This window comes from Theropithecus gelada, chromosome 14, assembly GCF_003255815.1.
Source record: "Theropithecus gelada isolate Dixy chromosome 14, Tgel_1.0, whole genome shotgun sequence".
Taxonomy (NCBI): Eukaryota; Metazoa; Chordata; class Mammalia; order Primates; family Cercopithecidae; genus Theropithecus; species Theropithecus gelada.
Genome location: NC_037682.1, coordinates 17769942 through 17782716, shown reverse-complemented (window position 1 = coordinate 17782716; position 12775 = coordinate 17769942). Strand labels below are relative to the sequence as shown.

The window sequence follows — 12775 nt, the reverse complement described above, 5'->3', positions numbered from 1 at the left end:
AGTAGTAATTATTAATTATATAATACATAATAAAATAAGAAATAGTCTTAAATAAACAGTAAATATGTTTTTACTGACCTGTAAAGCCCTACATAAAGCTTCATTTGTGAATTGTCCTGGTGTAAAAAGACTTTGCAGATACATCTCCTGTTAGAACATTAAAACAAAAGTTACTATCGTCCTAAACAAAATGTGGAAGTCACCACATAACACCAAATTCACGCATAACACCAAAGTTTGAGTTTCTACTATATGAACATTGCCATTTTGCCCTTCTACATGTGGGCAATAACAGTAATGCAGTTCCATGTTTTCACCCTGAAAGTGAAGACTGCAATGTCTTTGAGTCAACTAGAGGTACTATACTTAAAATGGTGTGTTCCTCACAGAGAGCTTCATTGGGTTTCAGCAGAAAACAAGCTTTGGGCCGGGCGCGGTGGCTCACGCCTGTAATCCCAGCACTTTGGGAGGCCGAGGCGGGCGGATCACGAGGTCAGGAGATCGAGACCATCCTGGCTAACATGGTGAAACCCCGTCTCTACTAAAAATGCAAAAAATTAGCCGGGCGAAGCGGCGGGCGCCTGTAGTCCCAGCTACTCGGGAGGCTGAGGCAGGAGAATGGCGTGAACCCGGGAGGCGGAGCTTGCAGTGAGCCGAGATCGCGCCACTGCACTCCAGCCTGGGCGACTAAGCGAGACTCTGTCTCAAAAAAAAAAAAAAAGAAAACAAGCTTTGTCAAATGCCAATCTTAAATAGAAGAAGCAAATCTAGTTTATTGGTGATATACATTGGTAAGAGAACAAGTAAATGAAGCTGGTTTCTACACCATCTATAGTATTCACTTTATGACTCACATGTAAAAGAAATGGAACCACTAATAATAGGTATTATATGCAAACAAAACAAACAGCAATAAACTCTCACAAGTAGGGAAATGAAGTAGAGAGAACATGGAAAAATCTCATACTGCCTAATGATTTTGGCCAACTCTCCTAAACTAGATTTGCCCCCAAGTAGTAATTCTCACTAACAGTCATTCAAGTTTCCTTCCTTCTACTGAGCTTTTGATAGATGATAAAATGACCGAAACGAAGGAGAAAAACAAGAATTTTAGTAATCAGCATATAAAGCCAAGTGCCAGTAGTTAACTGGAACAATAAATAACTACCACCAACAAATTCTTGGGATTAAAAATGTAGTAAATGAAAATTCAATTTAAGATTTTTAAAGTATGTTTTTACTCCTGCAAATAGTCATTGTTTCAGATCCCAAGCCCATAATCTTTAACATCATTTTAACAGTAAGGCATCAACTGGAAACTTTTTTTTTTTTTTTTTTTTTTGAGACGGAGTCTCGCGCTGTGTCACCCAGGCTGGAGTGCAGTGGCGCGATCTCGGCTCACTGCAAGCTCCGCCTCCCAGGTTCAGGCCATTCTCCTGCCTCAGCCTCCGAGTAGCTGGGACTACAGGCGCCCGCCACCACGCCCGGCTAGTTTTTTGTATTTTTAGTAGAGACGGGGTTTCACCATGTTAGCCAGGATGGTCTCGATCTCCTGACCTCGTGATCCGCCCGCCTCGGCCTCCCAAAGTGCTGGGATTACAGGCTTGAGCCACCGCGCCCGGCCGGAAACTTTTTTATTTATCCTGAGGGTGTCCCTTAAACATGTGGAGATTTGGCCGGGCACAGTGGCTCACGCCTGTAATCCCAGCACTTTGGGAGGCTGAGGTGGGCGGATCACCTGAGGTCAGGAGTTCGAGACCAGCCTGGCCAACATGGTGAAACCCCGTCTCTACAAAAGTACAAAAATTAGCTGGGTGTGGTGGTGCGTGACTGTAGTCCCAGGTACTTGGGAGGCTGAGGCACAATTGCTTGAACCTGGGAGGTGAAGGTTGCAGTGAGCCGAGATCATGCCACTGCACTCCAGCCTGGGCCACAGAGTGAGATTCTGTCTCAAAACAAACAAACAAACAAACAGATCAAGGTAAATCATTCCCTTATATAACATTTGAGCATTTACTTACTCTGGGGTCTTGATCATCTCTGATGACAATCTCTTCCTCTGGCAGAGGCTGCATAAAAACTGGATTCCACTGACCTGCAACATTACTAGAGACAAAAAAGTCCACCAGTTTATATAGAAATGATCACTAAAAATGAAATGCATGCTGTTGGCAGTATCTGGGCAGGGAGGACCCCATCACAGAACCCCTGCAATGACTGCTTGATTCTATTAAAAACATTTTTTTTTTAATAAGAAACATTTTTAGCAAAGCCTAGTTTTTATACAAGTTTTCTTACCAAGTTTTAATAAGTACCTTCCTAAAATTGAAACTCATTGTCTCAGATGCCAAGCCTATAATCTTTAATGTCATTTTAACACTAAGACATCAAATACAAAGACTAGTTAACTTTTATTCTGCATTTACTATTTGCTAGATATTACGCTAGATCCAGTTTTAGACATTATTCATGTATGCCTTACAATTCTTTCAAGGATATAGTACTCCCATTTCACAGATATAGAGAGTGAGGCTGAGGGTTTATCACAGTTGGTAAGTTGCACAACTAGGATTCCAACCCTGCTCCAACTCTGCAGCCTGTGTTTTCTGACTACTTTGCTCAAACGCCATCTATAAGGAGTACTTTTTTATCTTCTGAGGTATGGCTTGAGGTCAACCGGCGGGAGGCAATCATTCCCAGAATTCTACCTTAGGCTCTAGGGTTATCAGGGACCCAGAGGGTTCAATTAGTTCAGTGGTCCTCAAGCTCTGTCCCAAGGAATCCTCTACAGGTGTTTCAGGGGTTAGACAAGTGTTTGCTTCAAAAGAGTTTGTTTTTTATTTTTTGCCAGTCAAATTTAGCAGTGGAGGGCTGTATACCAACTTTAGTGACACTAACGTAAAGTTCTGACAATCCATTATCATGGGACCAGCCAAAAATTGTTTTGTGAAATGTATTTTTAACTACCTAAAGTTTGCAAACTAATATCATGTACATTAAAAAATATTAGATACCAAATATATCTAATATTAGATATAATCAACATTAAATTGTGTTATAATTTCATACACATAAAAAAAAAGTACACATTCATAGCTCACTGAAGCCTGAACTCTGAGGCTCAAGCAATCCTCCTGCCTCAGTCTAAGGTGCAACGTGCCACCACACCTGGCTAGCTAAATATTTATTTTTATTTATTTATTTATTTTTGAGATGGAGTCTTGCTTTGTTGCCCAGGCTGGAGTGAATGGCACAACCTTGGCTCACTGCAACCTCCGTCTCCTGGGTTCAAGAGATTCTCCTCCCTCAGCCTCCTGAATAGCTGGGATTATAGGCACATGCCACCATGCCCGGCTAATTTTTGTATTTTTAGTAGAGACGGGGTTTCATCATGTTGGCCAGGCTGGTCTCAAACTTCCAACCTCGTGATCTGCCCACTTCGGCCTTCCAAAGTGCCGGGATTACAGGGATGATCCACCGCACCCAGCCGCTATTTTTTATAGAGACATGGTCTTGCTATGTTGCCCGGACAGGTCTTGAACCATGGTCTCAGGCAATCCTCCCACCTTAGCCTCACAAAGTGCTTGGATTACAGGTATGAGCTGCTGTGCCCGGCCCTGTTTTAAAGTGCAGTGAGAAGCACTGCACTTGTCCAATCTATTTCTCATCTCATGATGAGAAAATTGAAAACACAAAGGCTATAGTGTCCTAACGTAGCTACAGGAATCAGGAATAGTCTTTGCTTAGAAACAAAGAAAACTCCCAGATTAGAGGTATTTTGGATATGTGCTATCTCTCCCAAGAAATATGGCATTTTATCTTAGTCCAATCCCAAAAAATCTCATTTTGTCCTAAAACAAAAATGTAAAAAACAACACAAAATGCACAAGAGGTATTTCAGGAAGACAGTAACAAGAGGAAAACCCAGGGCTGAATTATCCAAATGAAAACCCTTGACTTCATTCTACATAAAAAGCTCTCATCTTTTTTTTTTTGAGACAGTCTTACTCTGTCGCCCAGGCTGCAGAACAGTGGAGCGATGTTGGCTCACTGCAATCTCTGCCTCCTGGGTTCAAGCAATTCTCATGCCACAGCGTCGCCTCCCGAGTAGCTGGGATTACAGGCACCTGCCACCACGCCCAACTAATTTTTTGTGTTTTTAGTAGAGACGGGGCTTCACCATGTTGCCCAGCCTGGTCTTGAACTCCTGAGCTTAACTGATTTGCCTGCCTCGGCCTCTCAAAGTGTTAGGATTACAGGCATGAGACACCGTGCCCGGCCTCTCTTGTCTTCTTAGCATGAAATTGCTTGGGGTGAGGTAGGACGACAGAATTAAGTGACCCATACTGTTCAAAGTTGATGTATTTCACAACTGTTTGGTTCTCAGCATCATGCCACAGGGCCCAGATATCCGTGGAAGTTAAGGCAAAGTCAATCAGTGTCTCCTAGGAGGAAATGTGGGAAAAAAGGGATAAAATAAGAAAGAAAGTAGTAGTTCATGGTGACTTACTTTTTCATCTGCAGGAGAGGTAAATGCATGAAAACCAAACATGGTACCACATGAATTTGGTAAAGTCTAAATGAAATTTTGTTTCATACATCATGAAATTATTCCATTTTAAGACTACAATCCCATTACACCATAACAGAGTTAGCCAATACTTCTTTTTCTTGTACTTATGTGATATGCAAAGGATGAATCAACCTACCTGAGAAGTGAACAGTGAAGAAATGTGATCTAGACTATAGCGGTTACTCTCAGTGCTCACCAACTGGAAAACGCAGAACTGTTAAAACACAAGATAATCATTTATTACCTGAAATAATCAACATGTTACTTTTCGAAGCAAGGGCTATTAGCATTCGGAAACCTTTAAAAAAAAATTTTTTTTTTTTTAAATGGAATCTTGCTCTGTACCCCAGGCTGGAGTACAATGGCATGATCTTGGCTCACTGCAACCTCCGCCTCCCAGGTTCAAGCTATTCTCCTGCCTCAGCCTCCCGAATAGCTGGGATTACAGGTGCCCGCCACCATGAACGGCTAATTTTTATACTGTTAGTAGAGACGGGGTTTCACCGTGTTGGCCAGGCTGGTCTCAAACTCCTGACCTCAAGTGATCCACCCGCCTCGGCCTCCCAAAGTGTTGAGATTACAGGTGTGAGCCATGCAGCCTAATTTTTGTATTTTTAGTAGAAGACAGGGTTTTATCATGTTGGCCAGGTTGGTATCGAACTCCAGACCTCAGGTGATCTGCCCACCCTGGCCTCCTAAAGTGCTAGGATTACAGGCGTGAGCCACTAAGCCCAGCCTAAATTAACTGTTTTTATAAAGAAAATTTACTGTAAATTGTTAAGAGTGATGATGACTCTTTACTTATATGCAGCTGTTCACAGAGAAGTATTAAAGAAAAATAAGTAGCAAAATTCCCTTTTGAGAAAAATAGTGTATGAATTATGAAAAAAAATATGTAGTGCTTATATCCATTCTAGCCTGAACCTGTGTTTTACAACCTACAAATCTCAATCCATTCATGGGACATGAAATCAATTTAGCAGGTCTCAAACAGCATTAAACAGACAAACAAACAAACAAACAAACAAACAAAAACCCAACAGTCCAGGCTGGTCTTAAATTCCTGAACTCAAATGATCTTCCTGCATCAGCCCCCTGAGTAGCTGGAACTATACATGTGCACCATCAGGCCCAGCTGAAGATGAGTTCTTGTGAAGAAAAAAGAAATAAAATACTACGAGTTCACTATAATCTGAATAGGCTAACAGTGTTACATAGCTGTCAAAAAAGTTATTCTGATTTTAGGCTTCAATGAAGAATCATAATACTCAAAACAAAGGAAGTAATAGCTCTGCTCAATTTGACACACTCCTGAACTACTACATTCATTCCAGATCTGACCTTTAGAGCAGTGGTTCTCAAAATGTGGTCCACAGATTCCTAAAGGTCCCTGAGACCATTTCAGGGGGTCAGTGAGGTAAAAACCCTTTCTCTTTTTTTTTTTTTTTTTTTTTGAGACGGAGTCTGGCTCTGTCACCCAGGCTGGAGTGCAGTGGCACGATCTCGGCTCACTGCAAGCTCCGCCTCCCGGGTTCACGCCATTCTCCTGCCTCAGCCTCCCGAGCAGCTGAGACTACAGGCACCCGCCACCGCGCCCGGCTAATGTTTTGTATTTTTTAGTAGAGACGGGGTTTCACCGTGTTAGCCAGGATGGTCTCGATCTCCTGACCTCATGATCCGCCCACCTCGGGCTCCCAAAGTGCTGGGATTACAGGCGTGAGCCACCGCGCCCGGGCCTTTTTTTTTTTTTTTTTTTAAGACTGTCATTCAGGCTGGAGTGCTATGGCACAATCTCCACTCAGTGCAACATCTGCCTCCTGGGTTCAAGCAATTCTCCTGCATCAGTCTCCCGAGTAGCTGGGATTAATGATGCCCATCACCATGCTTGGCCAATTTTTGTATTTTTAGTACAGTCGGGGTTTCACCATGTTGGCCAGGCTGGTCTCAAACTCCTGACCTCAGGTGATCTGCCCTCCTTGGCTTCCCAAAGTGCTGGGATTACAGGTGTGAGCCACTGCACCCGGCCCCAAACCCTTTGCATAATACTACATCATTTGCCTTTTCACTTTGTTGATATTTGCATCAATGATGCAAAACCAATGGCGGGTAAAATTACTGGTGTCTTAATATAAATCAAGGCAGTGGGACCAAACTGACACCCTTTCAAGAGAAAAACACTCAAGAAACTAGGAGTAAAGGGGAAGCTCCTCAACATGACATAAAGGGCACTTATTAAAAATTCAGGCTGGGCACTGTGGTTCACACCTGTAATCCCAGCACGCTGGGAGGCTGAGGTGGGTGGATTCCTTGAGCTCAGGAGTTTGAGACCAGGCAACATGGTGAGACCCCGTCTCTATCAAAAATACAAAAAAATTAAACATGCATGGTGGCACACGCCTGTGGTCCCAGCTACTTGGGAGGCTGAGGTAGGAGGATTGCTTGAGCCTGAGAGGTGGAGGTTGCAGTGAGCTGAGATCGTGCCACTGCACTCCAACTTGGGTGACAGTGAGACACTGTCTCAAAAAAAAATTCACAGATTACTGTTGCATCACGATGAAAAAAAGAAAAATTACCAGCTAACATTATACTTAATGATGAAACACTGATAACTTCTCCCTTAGCAATAAAAATCAGGAATGAGGTAAAGATGCACAGCATGGCCAACATGGTGAAACCTCGTCTCTACCAAAAAACAATACACAAATTAGCTGGCGTGGTGGCACATGCCCATAGTACCAGCAACTCTACTCAGAAGGCTGAGGTGGGAGAATCGCTTGAACCAGGAGGTTGCAATGAGCTGAGAGTGCACCACTGTGCTCCAGCCTGAGTGACAGAGTGAAACTCTGTTTCAAAAAAAAAAAAAAAAAAAGACGTAGGTTCTTGCCACTTCTATTCAACACTGTACTGGAGGATCTAGCCAAGACAATTACCACCCACCTCCATCCAAAAAAATTTTTTAAAACCCCACAAGAAAGAAGGAAAAGAAATGAAAAGAAACAAAACGCATCTAGATTAGCAAGGAAGTAATAAAACTAACTTTTTTGTGAGACAGGGTTCTGCTCTGTTGCCCAGGTTGAAATGCAGTGAGGCAATCAGGAACACTGCAGCCTCAACCTTCCAGGCTCAAGTGATCCTCCCATCTCAGCCCCTCAAGTAGCTGGGACTATAGGAACGAGTTACCACGCTCAGCTAATTTTTGCTATTTTGTAGAGACAGGGTTTTGCCATGTTGCCCAGGCTGGTCTGGAACTCCTGAGCTCAAACAATCCGCCCACCTCAGCCTCCCAAAATGCTGGGATTACAGGTGTGAGTCATTGTAATCAAAAGTTTAGTTGCAAATGACATTATCTTGTATAAAGAAAATCCTAAGGAATCCACTATAAAATCTATCAGAACTAATAAATGAGTTCAGCAAGTTTGCAAGATACAATTATGAATATACAAAAATCAACTGTATTTCTATAAACTTCCAGTGAGCACTCTGAAAATGAAACTAAGAAAATAATTTCATTTATAATAGTATCAAGAAAATTTTATTTACAATAGCATCAAAAAGAATCAAATATTTAAGACGAAACTGAACAAAAGCATAAAACTTATATTCTGAAAACTAAAGCATCCCATGTTCATGGATCAGAAGACTTAATATTGCTAAGATGGCAATATTTTATAATATCATCTATAGAGGCAACACAATTTTTATCAGAATCTCAGCTGACTCCTTTGTAGAAACTGACAAGCTGATTCTAAAACTCATATGGAATTAAATGGGACCCAGAATAGACAAAACAATCTTGAAAAAGAAGGACAAAGTAAGAGGGCTCATACTTTCTGGTGTCAAAATTTCCTACAAAGCAAGAGTAATCAAGACAGTGTGGTACCGGCACAAGGTCAGATATGTAGATCAATGGAACAGAATTGAGAGTCTAGAAATAAAACCATGTGTCTAAGGTCACATGATTTTGAGAAGGGTGCCAAGACTATTCAATATGTTAAGTACTATCTTTTCAACAAATGGTGCTGAGAAAACTGGATATCTACAAGCAAAAGAATGAAGTTGAATGCTTACCTCACACTATTAAAAAAAAACTAAAAAATGAATCAAAGTCCTAAAGGACTTTAGGATATAAAAGCTAAAAGTATAAAACTCTGAGAAGAAAACATAAGAGTAAATCATTATGACCTCAGATTTGGCAAAGGATTCTTAAGTTATGGCACTATGAACAAAAGCAACCAAAGAAAAAACAGATAATATGGACTTTATCAAAATTAAAAATGTGTGCTTCATGGGACACCATCAAGAAAGTGAAAAGACAGCTCACATGGTAGAAAATACTACTTGCAAATCATAAATCTGATTAGAGATTTAGATCCAGAATAATATAGTTACAGACTGTATAATGACGCTTTGGCATATGGACCACATATACAATGGTGACTCCATAAGATTAAGTTTATAATACCCTTTTTTTTGTTTGTTTTTGAGACAGGATCTTGCTCCATTGCCCAGGCTGGATGGCGCGATCCCAGCTCACTGCAACCTTGGCCTCCGGGTTTCAAACAATTTTCATGCCTCAGCCTCACAAGTAGCTGGGGTTACAGCACAGGCCACCATGCCCAACTAATGTTTTGTAATTTTAGTAGAGACGGGATTTCACTATATCAGCCAGGCTGGTCTTGAATTCCTGGCCTCAAGTGATCTGCCCACCTTGGCCTTCCAAAGTGCTAGGACTACAGGCATGAGCCACCATGCCAGCCTGTTTACAGAATTCTTACAATTCAATAACAAAAAAGACAAATAAACCAATTAAAAAATGGGCAAATGAGAAGACTGAAGCTGGATCCCTTCCTTACACGATATACAAAAATCAACTCAAGATGGATTAAAGACTTAAATGTAACACCCAAAACTATAAAAACCCTGGAAGACAACCGTAGGCAATCCCATCCTGAACACACGAACGGGCAAAGATTTCATGATAAAGACACCAAAAGCAATCTCAACAAAAGCAAAATTTGACAAGTGGGATCTAATTAAACTTAAAAGATTCTGCACAGCAAAAGAAACTTTCAACAGAGTAAACAGACAACCCACAGAATGGGAGAAAATATTTGCAAACCATGCATCTGATGAAGGTCTGATTTCCAACCTCTATAAGGAACTTAAATTTACAAATGAAAGGCAAACAACTTCATTAAAAAGTGGGCAAAGGACATGAACAGACACTTCAAAAGAAGCTGCATGCTGCTAACAAGCATATGAAAAAAAGTTCACTATCACTGATCATTAGAGAAATGCAAATCAAAACCACAATCAGATACCATCTCACAGCAGTCAGAATACCTATTAAAAAGTCAAAAAATAACAGATGCTGGCAAGGTTGCAGAGAAAAGGGAACATTTATACAATGTTGGTGGGACTGTAAATTACTTCAACCACTGTGGAAAGCAGTGTGGTGATTCCTCTAAGAACTAAAAACAGAACTACCATTAGACTCAGCAATCTCATTACTGGGTATATAACCCAAAGGAATACAAATCATTCTACCATAAAGACAAATGCAAATGAATGTTCATTACAGCACTATTCACAATAGCAAAGACATAGAATCAACCTAAATGCCCATCAACGACGGACTGGATAAAACGTGGTACATATACATCATGGAATATATGCAGCCACAAAAAAGAATGAGATCATGTCTTTTGTGGAAACATGGATGGAGGTGGAGGTCATCATCTTCAGCAAAATAATGCAGGAACAGAAAACTAAATACCACATGTTCTCACTTATAAATGGGAGCTAAATGATGAGAACTTATGAGCATGAAGAAGGAAACAACAGACATTAGGGTCTACTTGAGGGTGGAGGTTGGGAGGAGGGAGAGGAGTAGAAAAGATAGCTATTAGGTGCCGGGCTTAATTCCTGGGTGATGAGATAATCTGTACAACAAAGCCCCATGACATGAGTTCGCCTATGTAACAAAGCTTCACATGTACCCTCAAACCTAAAACAAAAGTTAAAAAAAAAGGGGGGGAGCCACGTGTGGTGGCTCATGCCTGTAATCCCAGCACTTTGGGAGGTTGAGGCTGGCGGATCACCTGAGGTCAGGAGTTCAAGACCAGCCTGGCCAACATGGTGAAACCCCATCTCTACAAAAACACAAAAATTAGCGGGGCATGATGGCGTGAGCCTGTAATCCCAGCTACTTGGGGGGCTGAGGCAGGAGAATCGCTTGAACCTGGGAGGCGGAGGTTGCAGTGAGCTGAGATCACGCCACTGCACTCCAGCCTGTCAACACAGCAACATTCCATCTCAACAACAACAACAACAAAAAACGCAAATGATCTGAATAAACATTTCTCCAAGGAAGATACACAAATAACCAATATGCACTAAAAAGATGCTTGGCATCATTAGTTATCAGGAAATTTAAACAAAAACCATAATGAGATAATACTTCATACCCACTAGGATGTCTAGAATTAAAAAGTCAGATAATAACAAGTGTTGGCAAGTATGTAGGAGCAGTATTCATAATAGATAAAAGGTAGAAACAACAAAAATGTCCAACACAAATGAAAGAACGCCAACACAAATGAATAAATAAATGGTGGTATACAACTGAAAATTATTCAGCCATAAAAGGAATTGAAACCACATTTGCAAAAATCATAACAGTGAGAAAATTATGACAATGAAAGAGATCTGGGCCAGGCGCAGTGGCTCACGCCTGCAATCCCAGCACCTTGGGAGGCTGAGGCAGGCGGAGTAACTGAGATCAGGAGAGACCAGCCTGGCCAACATGGCAAAACCCCACCTCTACTAAAAAAATACAAAAAATTAGCCAGGCATGGTGGCATGCACTTGTAACCTCAGCTACTTGGGAGGCTGCAGCAGGTGAACTGCTTGAACATGGGAGGCAGAGGTTGCAGCAAGCTGAGATCGCGCCACTGCATTCTAGCCTGAGCAACAAAGCAAGACTCTCTCTCTCTCAAAATCAAAAAATCAATAAAAAATATATATATATATATATATATATATATATATATATATATAAAATAAGAGAGAGATCTGATCTAACAAATTCCATCTTTTTATTTTTTATTTTTATTTTTAGAGACAGAATCTCGCTCTGTCACCAGGCTGGCGTGCAGTGGTGCGATCTCGGCTCACTGCAACCTCCACCTCCCAGGTTCAAGTGATTCTCCTGCCTCAGCCTCCTGAGCAGCTGGGACTACAAGCACGCACCACCACACCCCGCTAATTTTTGTATTTTTAGTAGAGACGGGGTTTCACCATATTGGCCAGGAGGGTCTCAATCCCCTGACCTAATGATCTGCCTGCCTCGGCCTCCCAAAGTGTTAGGATTACAGGTGTGAGCCACCGAGCTGGCCCACAAATTCCATCTTGTCTTCAATCTCCAAACTGCCTCTGGTCATTCCTGAGCGTGGGCAAAGCTCACTTTGGGAGAAATTTAGTTTACAGTTTAAATAATAGCCCTTCCCCCAAACCAAACCACCTTGGTAAAACCAATGAAAGGTCACCAGGTTAGGAAGATGAGAGGGGCCTGAGTTCATAGTTAAATGATTACCAGTCATTATTCTGGAGGTCATAAGATTTGCAACTTCCCCAATTACTTCTGTAAATAACATCACCATTGTAGCACCTTACACTGGCCTTTTAAAATATGTTTTCGGTTTTTTACATTTCTGGCCCTAGCCAGATGAGCAACTCTTCTGTGGCCCCAACCCAGAAGCAGACTCAGCGCACAGGATGGTTTTCCACACTCCTACAATTGCAACTCCAACCAGTCAGCAGCACTCACAGCCTAGCCCTGTCTGCCAAACTGTCTGAAAATCCTGAGCCTCTAAATGTTCAAGGGGGCTGATCTGAGTAACAGTAAAACTCCGGTCTCCCGTTTAGCTGGCTCTACATGTATTAAACTCTCTCTATTCCAATTACTGTCTTGATAAATCAGCTCTATGTATTGGGCAGTTATAGAATGAAGTGCTGACAACACATGCTACATGGATGAACCTTAAAAATATTAAGCTAAGTGAAAGAAGCCAGTCACAGAAAACCACTTATATGATTCCACTGACATAATATGACCAGAATAAGTAACTTTATAGAGACAGAAAATAGATTAGCAGTTGTGCAGAGCTGGGAAGAGACGGGGGAAGGGAAGAATGATAGCTA

General features: G+C 41.6%; 1 protein-coding gene across 1 annotated transcript in view; it reads right to left on the bottom strand.

Moving 5' to 3' along the window:
* NUP160 (nucleoporin 160) overlaps nt 1–12775 on the bottom strand; it is a 72569-nt gene that overhangs the window by 40800 nt on the left and 18994 nt on the right. The window contains exons 8-11 of the mRNA XM_025357510.1: nt 4710–4787; nt 4348–4445; nt 2022–2106; nt 79–147 (exon numbers count right to left, since the gene is read on the bottom strand). Of these exons, the coding sequence (XP_025213295.1) occupies nt 79–147; nt 2022–2106; nt 4348–4445; nt 4710–4787 (330 nt within the window). The remainder of the gene's footprint in view (nt 1–78; nt 148–2021; nt 2107–4347; nt 4446–4709; nt 4788–12775) is intronic.